We start from the raw sequence: 18,643 nt of genomic DNA on the forward strand, positions 1-18,643 counted from the left end.
ATGGAACTCTTAAGCAAGTGCTTGTTTTTAAGATCTAAGTAGTGAAGATGCTTTTGAAGAGAAATGGAATTTATATGACAAACTGCAGGGCCTGCACTTGTAAGAATAAATCTGAAGCGTACAAGCAACTTGACCTCCATTATTTATCAATTATTTAGCAGCAGGTAGTTGAAATTGAGAAGGACTATGCAGATCAGTCCTCACTCTCCTAATTTTCAGTGTGTGCTCAGCAGATAATTGATCATGTCAAATTCAGGGGGTATCCCTCTCTCACCTTTGAAAAATTATGTTCAGGAACAGGGTACTTGCAGATGCCCACTGTCAAGAGGGTCTTCTGAGAGTAGTCAAAGATAAAATACTTTAAAATGGGCTCGTGTTTTAATGAGGAATTGCTAAAAACCAATTTACACCAGGTATTGAGCTTGCTTAATTTCTATCAATGTCCAGTTAGAATTAATGAAACGATAAAAGCACCACTTGTATGAAGATTTCCTGGAAATGTTAGCTCTTTAACCACCTTGCTTTTTGTGTTTGCTTCTCCATTTAGTTACTGTCACTCACTTCTAAGTTTCATCTAACTTCTGTTCCCCACCAGCAGACCAGTTCCAATTATTAAGTCTAAACCCTTTTATACCTGAGGCAATGATACTATCCTGAGTGCAGTCCTGCTTCTGCATTCAACAAGCCCACGTTTCCCTGACCTTTCCCCTGTGATACCTGTAGCAAAGGAAAGTTGTTGAGTGTCAATAATGCCATCTCAACAATCAGATATATCACTTGGCAGGTGAAAAAGATTTCACTTTACCAATAATACTACTAATATTTGCTTTCTTAATCAAGATACAATAAAACATATCATGTATAAAGACAAGTGAAAATGGCTGCATCTGTATAGTGTATTTTACTTTAAAAGATAAAATCTGTTGAATACCAATGACAATATCTTCACAAAATAGCCAACAGAAATGCAAATTCCCCGAGTTCTTGTAGTGGCATTAATTGGAGAATGGTGGATTAATTCTTGCTTTTCAGAAATTGGCACTCTGCAAAGTTCCTCATCCTTGCACACATGCTGAAGATGGGAAAAAAAAAAACTGTACCGAGAACAGTGATGTTAAAATGTAATGATCCTGTAGCAAAATCTCTTAACATATTCCTTTTTTTTTGTCCAAAGAGAAAATCCAAAATTTTATAGCAAACTTATATTCCTGCCCTAAATTACACAGATTTTCTTCATCAAAATCTCAAAGTTAGGTTGAAAGACAGAAGAATTTACAGCAGAAGTCCCAGGGTACTCTTCATTCAAGATCCATTACTGTGATTCATAATGGAAAAAAGAACAGAGAAGCATTTCAAGTCACTGTGTAAGTACACTCACATAAGTGGGTCTGGTCCATGTGCTTCTATCTACATTAGCAAATTCAGCATATATAAATATATAAATAAAACATATATACAGTACATAGTCACATTCATATAAGCCATAAAATGACATATATTTACAAAAATATTTGCAGCTATGCTTTACACTTTCAGTTCCACATCAGGAATTTAAGTATTTAGCTTCTTCCTTGCAAACTTGATCACCTTGCTATCTAGGAGTTTGGGGTGAACTTGTACCTTATATATTCATGATGGTTCAAAAATATGAAAGAAGAAAATAGCCTTCCAGGAAGTTCTGTTAGGTCCATCAGAAAAGCTTGAAACTTGTTGAGACGTTATTTGCCTCACTGAAGAGCAATTTACATTTTAACAAACATATTGAGCGACCTTCTGTTCTTGATATAGAATGACAGTACCTTGGTCTGGACCGTAAATAAATGTCTAATTCATAAAACGTCAGGTATGACACAAACTGGGTGCCTGACAGTAGTCTGTAGTATAAATTCATACATAATTGCTACTCGATTTGTCTCAGTTCCAACTGGTAGACCAAAGTGAACGAATGTAGAAATGAAAATATATATATATCAGGTTACCCTGCATGGTCAAAAAGTAGAGAGTAAACTACATCCTTTTGGAATTGTTGTAGCTTCCTTTATGAGCAAGTTACATGATTAAAACAACCCCAAGTATCTGACATTTATACAGTCCATATTATATAGCACTGTGACTTCCAGAAGTTGCACATTTACAATTTACTTCTCCCAATATGGAAAAACATTTCTTCACTGCTTCATAAAATATTCTTCTTAGATATGCAGCCCAGATTCCAGCATGCTGTTTTAATTTGAAGGATTTGTTCTTTTGACATGAAATAAGTTTTGCAAAAGGAATTAAAGCTTTGGAGAAGGGGTTGTTTTCCTTATGAAGAACACTCGGGGAAAAAAAAAATCAGAATGCAACGGTTTAAAGTGTCTTTACATGAAGACCTGTGGGGAAAAAATCTTGCAGTGAACTGTCGATACACAGCCTCAGATAGCACTTTCAGTGATAGCCAATGGTGTTGTCTCTTGTTCCTCACTATTCTCTGTGGACGCATCCTGGACCTCCTGTTGCTGATAGATATCTTGGACCAGCATGATGTTTGTGTTCCTCCATTCTCTGTACTTCATTGCCGTCAACTTTGGGTCCTCTAGCAACTGGTTAATTGTGGCCAGGTCATGTTCTTTACACTAGGAAGAGAATAAGTGGTTATTTCCCACAGACACAGTCAAGCTCATTGTCCATAACAATAACATTCTGGGAACATTGCAGAACCAGGGCACAAGGAGATGACCAATTATCCATCCTCCTGGCAATTCGTTCCTATTTTTGTAACCAAGTTTATCAAAGTTAAGTCCACAGCAGAAATTCCTCCCAGTTGAAGGCAAGATTATGATTTCATGTAGTTTTGTTTTGTTTTTACAAGATACTTAGTAAAATTTTATGAATGAGAAGTCATGAAAATTAGACATTAGTTATGTTACCTCACAAGTTAGTAGTTGCATGAAACTAGACATGATGACATCTATTCCTATAATTCAGACAAATCCTAACTTTCTGAAAAAAAATACTTGCCCGCCTGAGCACAATTACAAATTCCTGTTCTCTGGAAGCTACACAGGAAATACTTTTGGACGAAATCCATGCACTGGCAGTATAGCTCATGGGTAGTTAGATCATGTGTGGGTGTTAATACATCTACCACCAGATACTGTTAACAAATCTGGTCTCTGCTGTTAGACAAGAGCAGCTCAGATTGTATATTGCAGGGACCCTGGGTCAATTGTAAGACAGGAACAGTCATGTCATGATACAGGGAAACTGAGAACCTTGAGGTCACAGAATGTGTGAGGTTGGAAGGGACCTCTGGAGGTCATCTGGTCCAACCCCCCTGGCTCAAGCAAGACCATCTACAGCAGGTTGCTTAGGACCACATCCAGGCAGCTTTTGAATTACTCTGAGGAGGGAGATCCCACCACCACCTCTTTGGCAACCCATGCCATTGCTCAGTCACCCACATAATAAAGAAGTGTTTCCTGATGTTTGCACAGAAACTCCTGTGCTTCAGTTTGTGCCTATTGCATCTTATTCTGTCATTGGGCACCTTTCAAAAGAGCCTTCCTCCATACTCTTCGCATGCCCCCCTCAGGTATTTAGTCATGCCCTCACATTTTCTAAGGCAATCCATCTTTTTGCTGTTCTAGCTCTTATTGCCGATCCATGCAGTGGATCACAGGATAGAGAAGCTTCAGTTAGCAACTATAATTTCTTAATGGAGGCACAATGCTGCACTAACAAACCTTTACTTCTTTTTGCCTGCCTCCATCCCCCCAAGTCTATGGGTGACAGCAATGGGGTTGTTCTTGCCATCCTCTGTACTGCCACCAATTTCATAACACCTGAGAACACTGTGCTAGTGGCTGCTTTCAAAACACCGTGAGAACACTCACACATCCACAACACTCCCTGGCAGTAGCAACAGGCTGCTCTCATATCCATATTCCACACTACTACCCTAATCAACCCTCAACTACTCTAACCCCTATGATGCCTGAACCACTTTTCAAACAGAAAAAAAAAAAACTTGTTAAACGGTTGGTTTACATTGGTCCCACCCTCAAGACTAATCCTTGTAAGAGGGCTTTTGGCATAAATGCAGAGACACACTGATAGCCTAAGAGCAGAAGAGGAGATAGGGAAGTAGAAGGGAGAGGGAAGTATTTGCAATGCACAGACGTGGTGGCAAAAAGCCATGTTGTGGATTTTTTCTTCTGCTTTAAATCTATTTCCCACATTCATTAAGCCTGTGATGCATTTGCACACAGCTTCTCTCTCTTCCAAACAATCCTAAGCATGTTTTGTTAATGATATATTGTGGCAGGAACATTAATCTGTTGTTAAAGATGTGGAGTCAAAAGGCCAAAATTAAAATTGCACTGAAGCTTGCATAAATCATTTGCTTCAAAACTAAGAGGGTTTTAACTAAAGCAGAGTAAATATGGATCAGATGCAAAAATTTTCTGATTTTGAAATTTCCAATAGATCATTTCCAATTGTCTCATGTCTCACATTTTATGTTAAAAAGTCGACTTTAAAAGCACATAATCTCACTGATGTAAAGAATATGGCACATTCCCACTGAAAGCATTTGCCTTTTAGACAGGCTAACTCAAACAGTGCTGTGCATGCAACTCTGTTCGTGTCTGTGAGAAAATGTCTGTGCTATATTTGTCTTGTCAATTCTCCAACTCCTTGGTTTGAAGAAGGAAAAAAGAAATCAACACATTTTATGCATTATGAACACTCCAAAAATGTTTTTTCCATATTAAATACAAGTGTTAGACAAGCCTAAGGTTATAAACACTGCTAATCACAATTTATACAATACTCCTGGGTTAAATCAATGCAAAGTTGTCCTCCTTGCTCATGTCTGACAGAAAGGCTTCTAGGCTTGTATTCAGCTCCAGTCTAATAAAATGGATTATCCCAGAAAATACAGCTCCATTTTGTACTAACTGCTTCTTAGATTTATTAGGGAGGCTCATATCAGGGAAAAACATCAAAGTATGCTTCTACATTTATTTTCCTGTGCCATAAAATTGACATACTTTTTAAACTAAATTTCTGCTGTATGATGGGCTCACTTTATTACTGATGCAGAAGAATAAAACTATAGTCAGTGCCACTTCACTGAAGACTCATTAATACTGAGTAGAGACTTCACTGGGTCTCATACGTAGCTTGGAAGCCCTGCAACAGGCAGGATGCCTGTACACCAACTTGTCTTTTCAAATGTGTCTTCAGGAAGTTTAAGGCAGGCCGGGGCACCAAAGCCAACCCTCACATTGCAACTAATAATCAAATCAACTATTGTGCTGATAGAAGTTTTTACATGTATTTCTCCAGGGTACAATTCTTGAAGCCAAATACACATACTTGAAACATGATACTCAATTCCTGCTTCTAATGCATACAAAAAGAATTATAGAATGGCTTGGGTTGGAAGGGACCTTAAATATCATCCACAAATTCTCTGGGCAATAAACATAATGAAAGAAAAAAAAATATCAAGTGAAGCCCCAGGTTTGGATTTGTTCTTTCTCCTCTTTACAATTTAAATGTTATGATTAAGATTTCTGTTTGCCTCAGTACCGTTCAGAAGCAGGTTTTGAAATCCCATGACACTCAAAACGGTGCTGGCAGGTAAACAGCCTCATAAATCTCCATATTCAAGACAAATTTATTGGCCCTTTCATGGAATGTCCCCTGAACCCCTCCACCCCTCCAGTTCATGATACGCTTCCAACATAAAAGCAGGATGCTTTTGTTATTAAAAATAATTTAGTTACAGGAGGTCTTTACAATAGCTTTGGCACATCCTGTACATTCCCCAATAATCACATAAGGAAAACTTTTTTGGCTCAGGGTCGTTTTCATGTGCTTTATCATCGATGTCCTTTTTCTGCTCTTCCTTTTTTAAGGCTCCCTTGTTTAGTGTATTCAGCTGAGTTTGCAGGTTTCCCAGCTAACTAAGAGGAGCTTTCTTTATTAAATTTTCCAAATGGGCTGGAATTTCTGCAAGAAGGGTCCCTTCTGAACTATTCCCTCTGTTTCCAGTTCAGATTTAACAACAAAACACAGATCACTATTCTGAATAAAGTAGAAAACAATTTCAAAAACTTAACCAAACTCTCTGGGGCTTTAAATAAATATGTAATTAGAATTTGGCTGATGTCAAGGCTTGCTTCTTTTTTCAGCCAAACCATTTCTTTCTCTCAGGCTTTTCCTTGGCTCACTCTGTGACCTCACCTTTAATGTGCTGTTCAGCATTCGAATTTTGTGGAGTTTCTCATTAATGGAGGGGTTTTTGCTCCGTTTGATAAATGACTTTCTAAGCTCCTTCTTGGTTGACAGCCGACGATCACCAATGGGAGACAGGCTTGCTTGTTCTAATGACTTGTAAAGTCGCTCCATCTCATCATCGTCACATTTTTCCTGATCTGCAAAGCAAAGAATAAAGTGTGTATGAGAATATGAATATGGCAGCAGATAGCAGAAACATTGCATTCAGCTGTCAGACTCTTAGCCAAGTCAAAAAGTAATGGTATTAGAGTCAAAACCAAGGGTAATTTTTAGAGTAATTAGGCGTATGAGAATGATGTACTACCAAATTCAGACTTTTTAAGAATCAGGTTATGATCCAAGCAGATATGAGCATATGTTTCCACTGATCGAGTGCTGCTTTAATGATCTAAATATATCACAGACTTTGAACAACTGTCAGTAACGTTACATTAGAATGAATACATTTTGATAGCATCTACACTTATTCACTTTTCCCTTACAAGCTGCACACGGTTAATTACATTTCTACATGGCATTTCACAGGTCAGATTCTATTTGGTGTACCAACTTATTGTCAGGCATTGATAACTATTGAAAGTACAAGGAAAATTTTTTTTGAGAAAGGAAATGAAACACAGTAATATGCCAGAGGCCAAAAGAGAAGGTCCCTAGAAAACAGATTAAAGCAGAAACCCTTGGGGTACCTGATACTTGAGTTTCACAGACTGCAGCACAGAATTTGCCTGTGGTGCCACACAGAAAAGCTTTGATTATTCCACTTAATAGCTCTGATGAGCCCTAAGCTGCAGCACCATCTTCCATGACAGAGAAGATATGACAGAAAAAGCTAGCAAGAAGCTTGGAATTAAATAGGATAAAATAAGATAAAAATTAAAGCAAATGCTTTTTTTTTTTTTTTTTTTTCAGAATAAAACAACTTAAAAATGAAAGTCAAGGAATGCAAAATATACCAGGCATAGATGGGGGCAACTGAAGGACAGTTTCAGCAACAGGCTGTGCAACTCACTTCTTCCACAGTCCACACTGCAAGCTTTTCTACTTCAAGATTTCCTAAATTTGGTGGTTTTAGGATGCCAATGAGTCCCTCAAGAGCTACCGGGATAACGTTCATGTTTATTCTACTGGAGATAGCAGTGGCAGTTCTTCTCAAATGCAGTCCTCCATGTGCTGTTTGAACTTGCAGTACATTTTTTCTTTTAACTGAAAGTTAAACATTGACTTTTCTAAATCATCCCCAGTCAGCAAAAAAAAAAAAAGGAAGAAGTCCTCTTGCTCTCTTATGGTGCAGCAAAAAGAATCCTCCAGCATGTCATCACACTTAGGAAGGAGTCTGCTCCTTATCTTTTCCATGTTTTAAAAAGTACAGCATCCACCTACATCCCCCTTCTTTCTAAATATTTAGGTTACAAGAAAGGTTTATGATATGCTACAAATATTTGCCTTCACTCTGTTGCTGGCCTTTTTTTCTCTACTTTTTGATTACAAAAAAGCTGCTGTAACTTGACAAGGACTAAATATAGCTTCCTTCATTGGTACAGTGCAGGGGGAGGAAAAGGAGAACTGTTGTATATTTAACAAGCTGTGGGAAATAGAAAAAAAATGCAAGAGTAAGGCATAATACACGGCAGTAGTATTTCCTGAAAACTGTCAGCTCATGCCATGAGGCTTGTAATTATAACTAGCTTCCTGCCTACTTACTTGTGATGAAGCATCTGTTTATTTCATTAGCCATCTCTTTCACAAGACTGGCTCGGCTGTGCTAAAGACCTCACCCTTCAGGACTGTACACAGTAATGCTTCCAGAGATAAATTAACCTTTATCAGGTAACCAAGAAAGACCATACCAAAAGAAAATGATGTATTGACCCTGTCCATCAACTTTAAAAAAACCAGTCAAGCCCAGGGGAATGTGAAGTCCCTGTTCCAGATACTTTTCGCATCTAACTTGTGGTGCTACATCTAAAATGGTTACAAAGCATCAAGCCTGAGAAAACACCACTCTGAACACATTTCTTTCATTCTAAGTACTCCAATATCTTCTGTGCAATTGTGGGTAAAGGTAAGGAGGACAGAAATACTCAGCACAGAAGAAGAAGCAGGAGCTGGGGTGAGAAGAGCCCAGCAAAATGCTCCCTGGCCATGCACGTGATCAACACTGTGCATTCTGCTCCTTTATCCTTTCAAGGTTGCATCCTCAAACTCCTCTCCTATTTCTTATTCTTCCAACACTCCCATCCCCAGAAGGATTGATCAGGGCCAGCTAATTTCAGAGGGAAAAGAAAGCATTGGATTCTTCAGATATGGAGCAGATGAAGGGAGTACCAGTGAAGCAGCTAAATGGGATTTAAGGAAACAGTTGTGAGAAAAAAAAAAAAAAGTAAATCTAAATCTGCAAGGTTGTGTGGAGCTAGGTACGAGCTGTACAGTGCTCTGGTCTCTACCTTTATTTACACTGATGAGCAACAACCTTCTCCCACAACATGTAAAAAAAAAAATAACAAAACAGTACCTTAATATTGTGCTTTTGTACTGAAGCAGGTACTGTTGCTATTGACAGAGAGTAGGTCTGCCAACAAATTGAGGCCAGACTATCTGGACTTTTAACTCCACTATCCCTAGTGTCCCTGAGCCAGCCTCAGAAAGCAAAGCCCATCATCTTCCACTGGCTTGAAGCTGTCAGTGAACCTACTAGATTCACACTATAAATGTGGAAGGCGGAGAGGTAATGGAGAAAGGGAAGAGGCATTATGTCTAGCAATCAATTAACAAGCCCAATAAAATGATCAGTGATTTAAAAAAAAAAAAAGAGTCATATTTCTCCTCACTCGCACAACGGTGTATTACAGTATTTCACAAGCCTCTTTATGCCAGGAAAGTCACTGAAGCACTACCCACAGTTTGCTTTCTTGTTTTCTTCACCAAATGTCTGAAAGAAAATTTAGGTTGGGTAACAGAGATAAAGCAAAGTAGCTCAAGGTTTAAGCATAGACTGGATATATTCTCCAAATTTAAACATTCACAGCACATTTGCCCACAACTTTGTGCTGCTTATTTCTCTCTGTACCTGCAGACAGAGCACTGACCTGCACATGAACATGTCTCTAATGCAAGCACAGGCATCCACCAGTTCTGTATTTCTAGGTTTCAGTGACTTGGACTCCCCTTATGAAACCTGGCATGTCTAAACCTTGCTACTGAATTCTTACAAAATATTTGCTTTGCATCACAAAGTAAAAATTCATGCAAAATGCATATAGCAATCAAGCTCAGGCCTTGGTATAAAAAACAAACAGATTGTCTGTGTCAGTCTTGCAAAAATGAAAGAGCCACCTCTTCTCTGAGTTTTGCTAAGCTCGGAATGTTTATAATGATGTATATATTCTGCTGGCAAATAAATAAATACATAAAATGGAAAGGTCAGGCCCAACTAGTGCTGCTCTGAAGTGAGCCTTTTAAGCCAGGCTGATACAGGTTACATCAGGCATATTCACAATCACTTCAAAATATTGCAAGTTATCTCTTCCACCTGTACACTTCAAGCTAAACACTTTCTGTTTCAGGCATTCAAGTTAGGAATTTTACTACACCCTACTACAGCACTTCTTTGTCTCATCCTATTTTGAAGATAAAATATGTTCATTTTTCTCTCAGGGCTACTGAAAGATTATGGGTAAAGAGCAAACAGCAGCAGTGGAAGGTTATTACATACTGGAGCATGTGCATCACCACACATTGTACATTTTTTCTATCCCTTGGCAACATTAACTATAAACAATTCTGTTGGGTGATGCCACTGGAAGGATCAGTGAAATACTTATTTCACTTTCCCAGCACTTCTGGACATATTATATAGTACTGTATAGCTCTCTTAACTTTGTCAAAGTCCATAGAGTGGAAAGCGGAAAGAAACTCGTCCTGACCCAAGAAAGGGAAGCCCTGCTCTTAGATATTTTAACACTGCAGAGAAAGAGACTGTCTATGTTCAGGTGATGAAAATAAAATAATACTTCAGGCTGACCCAAACTTCTTACCAACTGTTTCAGGAGAAGTAAAACACAGCTTGGTGGCTCGATGCCACCTATGTGGAATTTCCCTCTACCTAACAGGAGATATCACAGACAAGAGCAAGATGCCAAAGGCTCAGCACACCACTTCTGCACCTCCTCAGCTTTCAGCTTCCACCTTTGTGTCGGCCAACTTGCCACAGGTGGGAGACATTACAGCATCAAGACTCCCCACCTTGCAGCAGCAACACAGGAGCCTGCCTGAAAACTCTCAACTGTAAGGCTCTTTAAGCTCACAAAAGTGAAATTATCCAGAACTTTTCAAGAAGCAGCTGTGAAAAATCAAGCTGATTTCTTCTCAGTGGTAAAGAAATAGAAATTGGCAAAGTTTTGCAGAAAGAGCATTTTGCATTGAAAACCACCTCCAGCAGAATATATTTTACTAACTCTAAACTGAACCCAAGAAATTTAAATGTTCTTCCATTCTCTAACTGGATCTGATAACTCTCCAGCTGTGCATTAATCCCAAGGAAAAAAAATATATAATGTGCTTCTTCCTCCTGTCTTTGCTATACTTACAAGCTTATTGTGGCTGTGCTAATACCCCTATTTCTGATTCCGCCAAACCTTTTGATGTCAATTGGGCAGCATATAGACCCTGGCTGGAGACAGGAGAGGAAAACATCATAACCCACTTTTGCCCTCACCTACCCCCGCTCATACTCCCTATCCATTTTCCATAGTAGTAGTGGAGTTTCTAATGTGAATATGACGACACCTCAGGGAAATCACATTTCCCACAGAACTACACAGAACAGGAAATATTGAATTAGGAGGGCAAACTCCTCACTGGTAAATGCAGAACTACAAAACTAAGAAGTAGGATAGAGTGGGAGAAAATTACAGGGAAATTACTTTACCACCAACAGTCAGAGGCTCTTGACTACATAGCATACGTTCAGCAGCGAAGGATGTCATTTTTAACAAGCTGTGACTAAACTGGAAATAACAAAAATAAGTATGTCTTGTTCCAAGTTCAGAGAATGTTAACACCATAATTTTCACTGTGATTCCTTTTTTTTTTTTTTATCAGAAGCAAAATAATCACTCAAATACAGTTGTTCTTCCACACAATAATGCTCTCTATAAGCGTGCTTCTTAGCTAGTCTTAGCCACAATCCATTTTCTGTAACTTTTGCAGCAGGAGCAGAGGGACTAGAGTACACTAGAGGATCTGTTTTGGCTATTACTGGCACAGGCAGACTCAAGAGGGGAAGAGGATGTCAATTCAGAAAAAAAGAAGGAATTGACTACATCCATCTCTTATTTAACCAACTCCTTCCCACAAAACCAACCCAGATAAAATTCAAATTGTGTGTGAAAAGATTTCCAGGTTTCCTAAAATATCAGCACATGCCAGCTCTTCTACTAGCTACTATAAGCTAAAGTAAAATAAATAAACCAGAAGTGGTACTGTAAAAGTTTCTTGCCAAGACGCATTAACTTCATGTGGCCATGATCATAAAGCACTCAGGAACCGCACGGAAGAAGGATGTTATTGCTACAGTAGAAGGTCCCCACATAAATACAAACACACATTCCTGTTCACTTACAGTAACCTCTCCATGTCTACAGCTTCCTTTTGTTAACGTTGTTTTTGATGATGGTAGCGGTGGGCCATAATCAGATACCTTCTGTTCCAGCGGTTGCCAGAAGAAACACAAAGGATGGAGTTTGGCTACAGAGTGTTTCTAGTCATCCCAGATAGGACAAGGCCAGCTTCTGGACACCAAGCACGTAGTCACGTACTTGTTTGTATTCCTGTTTCTTGTTTACCTATCAGCTCCTTTATGTCAGCATTGAATCCTTTTGTCATTGTACATGTAAAAGGCTGTTAACACTGAAGTATTAAATATTCCCACTAAGTAAATTTCAATATAATGCTGATTTCCCTTCAAAAGAGAAAAATGTTAAACTCTCCTTTTCTGTATCTTTGTGCTACCCTCTGGTACGTAACCTCTTTCCAAGAGTTGAGCATTGAGATTGAGATTGTTCATAGTGTTAGAGTTGCTGAAAAGGTCGTTAAAATATCATTTGGTACATCTTGCACAAGACACCTACCATTGCTTAACACTTTTCTTTAAATAATATTCATTAACAAAATAATCTACAATCCTTTGGCTGCATCTGTTGTTTTTCTTACAGAGATTCACGCATTTATCCTCTTTGAGAAATTTCTCTTTCACTGTTTATTTCATCTCTAAAGTTTCTTTACTCTTTTCCTATTTACATAATAAGCTCTTCCCACAAAGCCACAGCTACTCTTTCTTCCTTCTAGGCAACAACTTTTGGCCTCCATTGGCTTCCATTTCTGACTTTTGCCAACATAAACGCTCCTCGGCTCTTGAAAAACTTTCCCCTCAGCTCTCAGCTTTTATCAGCTACAGCCACAAGTTCCTCATGGGGTTTTGCTAAGCAGAACACAGCTGCAAAGTAGAGTGCGTGAAAGGTGATTTTCTATCCTCATGAGGTAAAGGAGAGCATGTACACACGTGAAGGCTCTGTGGGGAGAGCATTCAAGGACTACAGGGCTGTTCTGATAACAGTAGGGCTGGCTTTATGTGCGTGGGACAAATGCTTTCAGAATACATGCCACTGCAAGGTGGACCCAGCTCCTTCTGGATGCAGTCCCATTACTCTGGAACACAAAGAGCTGCCAGCCATGCACTGTTCAGAAGCATTGCAAAGCAAATAAGATGCATTGCACTAGCAAATCATTGAGGTATACCTTTTTGTTTCACATCAGATAACAATGGTGTTCTTAAAATTTATTGCAAATTATGAAGTTTTGCAGATAGTTTTCATCCCGCAATTAGAAATTATCTCACAGTATTTGTGTACATCCTTGTCAACTAACTGGAGATGGAAATTCTTGGAGGATAAGACACAGAACCAGAACTGGATCCTTTTTGACAATTTCCATTTGGAACTGAATTGTTACTCTAATCTTTTTTCTTTATTTTTCACCTCATTCCCAAATTGAAATGGCTTCATTAATTTCTTTGCAAATTATTTCATGTAGTTTTTTAGTGTAAATCAAAAAAAACAACAACAACAAAAAAAAAAACACTGTCCATCCCCTCCTCATATATATCTTACTTGCTCAACAATGGTTATGATGCAGATAGTAACTAGTGAGGTTATACAGTTTCTATAGTGACTGTCTCGTTAAAATGATCTATTTCTGGAATTCCATCACAGATCAGCAGAGTGGTTAGCACAGATGTGTTCTGCGATTAGGGTCGGCCAACAGCTAAGCAGTGAACAGTGAGTGAATTAATTTCCCCAGGAACATTTTGGGGACAATTAAACCACCCTGCAAATGGCAGGAATATACCAAAATGAGGATTAAAATGTAAGTCAAGGCAGTTTTGTTGGTAAGTATTACTATATCATTGTATGACCCTATAAAACTTTGCTTTAAATGATTATGAAGTGTCATGCTAAATCTGTCAACATCCATAAAAGTACTTGTCATCCTTACAGTCATGTTGGAAAGTGTTAACCTGAGCATTGCTGCAGAATTGCTGACCATACCAGAGTAGCATATTCAAAGCAAAGGGTGAAGTTTATACTTCTGAAGAGCAACCACTGAATCTTTCTCAATGGGATCTATAAGCTACTGTGCCCTATATGGCATACAGTCCAACAATCCACCTGAATATAATTAAATATAGGCTCAAATGTAACCTGGGTATCCCTCAGTCCATAGAAAGAATATTTCCCAAAGGAATCACTTGGTCAAATTTAACCCTAAAAGTAAAATTTCAGAATATAATAAAATATATGTGACAATTTCATTAGGGACTCCATTTCTGCCGTGCCCAGCTATTTAACTACTTGCAATGCCAAAATCTGTGAGAAACAAAACATTGATTTTCAGAACATATGCTCACTCTCAGTTTTAATTCTTACTGATCTTCATTGCCACAGAACTCTCTAGCAGGGCAGCTTAGATCTCTAGGGATAATGAAGCTGAGTGCAAAATAACCTGAAATGATCACAGTGACAACTTGTGACAATGAAACTAATATGCCTTACACTTACACTTCCGTGATTCAGCTCTCAGCTCTATTCACCCACAGAGAAAAAATAAATAAATTCCCCATGAGTCCAGTGAAGTTAATTTCCATCTTTGCGTTTCCTTCAGCCTAAGCTTTTGGATGCATCTTTGTTTTGCACTGGACTGAGACAACACTGCTCTCTCTTTAATAGAATACTCTCTTCAATTCTTTGCAAGGATTTTGAATCATGGGCAAAGCTATTGAACAAGAACCTCATTCTTTCCTTGTGTATTTCCTTTCTAGTTAGTGGACTGAACATCTTCTCCTTTCAATGCCTCTTATGATTCAACTGCTCTTAATGCAGGGAAGAGAAGCTTTGCTCAAAAGGTAAGATACGTTGCCTCGCTATGGCTGTATTAACTGTAAAAACAACCAAATTCTGGGACTACAGCACCTTTATAAATTTAGCAGTATATTTCTATAGCAAAATGACAATACAGATACCTATGTGATTAAATAAAATCCAGTCCTTAAGGACTTCCTGATTCAGGATCACATTTGTTTCCCCTTGTTTACAATGAAGTTCAATCAAATGAATAGGGAATACATAGTGAAAGTAAACACTACAATTTACATTTTTAAAGGTGGATTGACCTAATTTCACATTCATTATGTCTTACATACAGCGTTTTCTTAGGGTGACATACTGTGGTTCCACCCTCATGTCATTAAACTTTCCTAAAATTTGAATTCAACCCTAACTAGTAAATGACAGCTGCACTGAAATAAATAAAGCCAATAAAAATATGTCTATGTTATGATTTTATACAGAGGCTATGATCTTAACATACGGGTAACATATGAGAAAAACTCTAAATGTACTTACCAATTTGATTCTAGGATGCATATTTAAGGCACAATAAACCACATTTGTTATAAATGATGTGCCACAGGAAAACTCTTCAATCAAAAATATAAAGGAAGAAAGGGGAAAGGAAGTTGAAGAACACCCCAAACTCCCATTTTATGGTTCTGCAGACGTAATCTCCTTTCTCATTAGCTCACCTTTGGCTGGTGATTTCTGTCCTGTTGCATCTGGCACAGTTAGGCAATGTGTATCCAGACCTAAAAAAGTGTTTTGGGATCCACTACTGGGCCAGATCTGGCTTTCTCCTGCTTCTCCACAGTCTACTTCTGGTTGCTCATCAGAGTGAATCTGCACACAGAAGGTTAAAGGCTGATCACCCTCTTCCACAGCTGAGCTGTTAACAATATCAAGCCAGGACTGCCTCTCAGAATAAACTACTTTGGACGTCAAGGAAGATGATGACTCTTGGGAGTTCAAAGTGCTTTCAGGAGATGAGAGAGAGCAAGATGCTTCACTTGACAGAGTCGAGGTCAAAGAGGACTTCTGTTGATCCTGCTTTCCAGAAACAAATGGGAGAAAAAAAAAAAAAAAAAGTTATTCCAAGTTATTCTTCTTTCTAGGCTCTATACCCAATAGATATGGAGCTGAAATGCAAAGTAACCAAAAATTGATGTAATGTGATTGATTATCCATCCAAGCAAGCCTGAAGTAAGGTAACCAATCTCTCACAGAGCAGTAACTTCAGAAACTATGTCACAAGGAAGCTAGAGGTAAAACAAGTTGAAAGCTTACAAGGCTTAGAAACAACAGAACAAGAAAAAATACCATGTTGAATGCAGCCTTCCATGCTAGGTCTCACTGTTATTTTCACTCTTTTCTTTCTACTCACTTTATTAGTTTAATCAAGAGTGAAGAAGTGAAACCCTGACTTAGCCATTGAACATGAAGCTGTCTTGAAGCATTCAATAAATCCATCAATGTCATAGCCACAGACAGACAGCCCAAGCAGCTTTGAAGCAGCACTGAAGTGATCTTCTCAGCAGCCAAAGCAATTTTGCCCAGTGCATTCTGGGGACTAATCATTCACCATGCCAAGAAGGCCGACAGGTAATATGTTGGCAAGTTAGTGATAAAAAGAAAAAGCAGGCAGCCATGGGGCAAAGGGCATGAAAAGGTTGATGGTGCAAGATTTATGCTGCTCATTCACCTGCCAAGATTCATACTTGAGCACATGAGACTGAAAAGGGACTCAAACTTCACTAAAGACACATCAGAAATCAGCATATCTTAGGGCTCTCCATGCTGTACTTGTCACCCTGCCTCAACATGAGTTCATACAACTAGAGAGAGCAGACTCAGTGACAACTAACAGTCATCCTCAGGAACTAGGAGGTGAACAAGAGAGGGTGCAATAGATGCACAATTACATATAAAGAAAGATTGAGAGAAGAAAAAGTCTTGAGAGGTATGTAGCTTCCCAGATGAGCAAATATATGCTTACATTTGTCTACACTAGGCATTTGCATTGGCTGAGCTGTACGATTGTCTGGTCACCATACAAGCTCATACAAGAACTAACACTACTCTGCTTCCTAATCACCAAACTCCACTGAAAAGATGAATCGAGAAAGAGTCAGATGCACAAGTAATACACACACAAACACACAAATATCCGCACAAATACCCAGAAGATTAATTAACAATAATAAACAAAGCAACTGAAGGCATGGGGAGATAATTCTTCAGATTGCAGCCCCTAGCAGAAACCACAATGAGACGTAATATAAAAGCCAGATTTCTTGCATCGTTACAGCAGAAATTTATTCATTCTGCAAATCATCTGTTACTGGACAGAGTCAGAATCAGAATACCAGACTTGATGGACCACGATTCTGGAAAGTTTGTATTCTCAATACATATGCAGAATAGATCTCTGTAAGGACTGAAATAGATGATAACTAAACTGGAAGCACTGAAAAATACTGAAATGGTGTTGCTAGGGAAACCCGGAGGAGCTCCAAACACAAAAGAGAGACTAGTCTGGAATACCTATTAATAATCCACTGGTAAACTAGAATGAAGATGTATTCATATAAACTAAAACAAGAGTGACAATTTTTTGGATTATGCTGTACAAATTTCTGCAATTCAGTGTTACTGTAATACTACTTCCCTTTTACATTAAGAAATGTAAGATTGCCTTCCTGTGTTTCTAATCCAGCAACTACTAATTAGTTCATAAGATGAGGAGACTGTGGGTCACCATTTGTTTGCAGCACTTTCTTCATTTTTGTAAATTTTCAAAGTCATTCCTCCAAGACTGTTACAAACACTGCAAGACCGGACCTTATTTATATCCCTGTTACAAGTACAACATTGTGTTCTAGGTGCATATTTGTTTTTAAAAATGAAACCTTTACAAATTCACCCTAAAGCAAAGGACAAGGTGATGCTGCCATAAACTATATGTGTGAATAACAAAAAAGCCCTTGGGAATACAGATGACCTGAAGCACTTTATCTGTCTAAGATATCATATAACAAAGACAAATTGTTGAAGTGTTTGTACAGACAAGCAGAAAAACTAAAAAAAAAAAAAAAAAAAAAAAAAAGAAAGCTGTTGCTCATGTTGCTGATGGTCTAATTTCAATTATTTAAAGACTTGAGAGGAAGATGTTACATCTCACCTCTATTTTTCTGGCATTTGTCCATACAAAAGAAAGTGCTGCTGATATGAAAACTGTATCTCACTGAGTGGAATATATTTTTGTTTTTATTTTCATTTTGCAATGAATAAAAAATTTGTGTGAGAATGAAGCAGACTACCAGAATGTATTTCTTTCTCTACATATGAATATATATTTTTTCTTGGCATGACAAATGTTTACCTAAAGTACTAGGGTGCTTCCTTTGGAAGTTTTGCATTCATGTACATAACAATAAATCTCTATTTGGGGACATTTTAAAAAGTAGATGCTTGGGCTAGGAGATCATAAGGATTCCATTGGAGATCAATGAGTCTCCAGGCATTTTTTAGAGAAAAAATTATCACCACAAAACACCTCAACTGCTCTTTTGGGATTGCTGCAATCTATTAACTCAATATAGCTGTTGATTTTTGAGTAATAAATCTATTCACATGTGGAGAAATGAATGCAGATGGTCAGTTAAGCTTTTGTCCTACAGATGTCAAAATTTATTTGTTCTTCACTTGCTTTTTCTTCAACAATACCCACAAGCACTCATAAACATAGAAATCTCATAATCACTACTCTTGCTTTTCAAGTTCCAAAACAATCTGGGTCAGCAGAGCAACTGAAACTTTGTGCAAGAATTACAGCAAAATGTTTGCTGATCTAACATGTAACAGAGCCTGCACCCGGGTGGCTGTTATTTTCCAGACTAATATTTTCCAAT

General features: G+C 38.2%; 1 protein-coding gene across 14 annotated transcripts in view; it reads right to left on the reverse strand.

The window, feature by feature from the left end:
* Nucleotides 1–878: 878 nt before the first annotated feature.
* Nucleotides 879–18,643, reverse strand: part of IPCEF1 (interaction protein for cytohesin exchange factors 1) — an 88,694-nt gene continuing 70,929 nt past the window's right edge. For 13 of the 14 annotated variants that reach the window (XM_080585269.1, XM_080585259.1, XM_080585272.1 and 10 more), the window contains 3 exons: nt 15,425–15,782; nt 6,235–6,425; nt 879–2,615 (listed from right to left, as the gene is read on the reverse strand). In XM_080585269.1, the coding sequence (XP_080441395.1) occupies nt 2,415–2,615; nt 6,235–6,425; nt 15,425–15,782 (750 nt within the window). In that variant the 3' untranslated portion in view covers nt 879–2,414. The remainder of the gene's footprint in view (nt 2,616–6,234; nt 6,426–15,424; nt 15,783–18,643) is intronic. The other variant, XM_080585264.1, reaches the window with a different exon arrangement.

The sequence above is a fragment of the Anser brachyrhynchus genome (genome assembly GCF_964034855.1).
Source record: "Anser brachyrhynchus genome assembly, chromosome: 3".
Lineage (NCBI taxonomy): Eukaryota > Metazoa > Chordata > Aves > Anseriformes > Anatidae > Anser > Anser brachyrhynchus.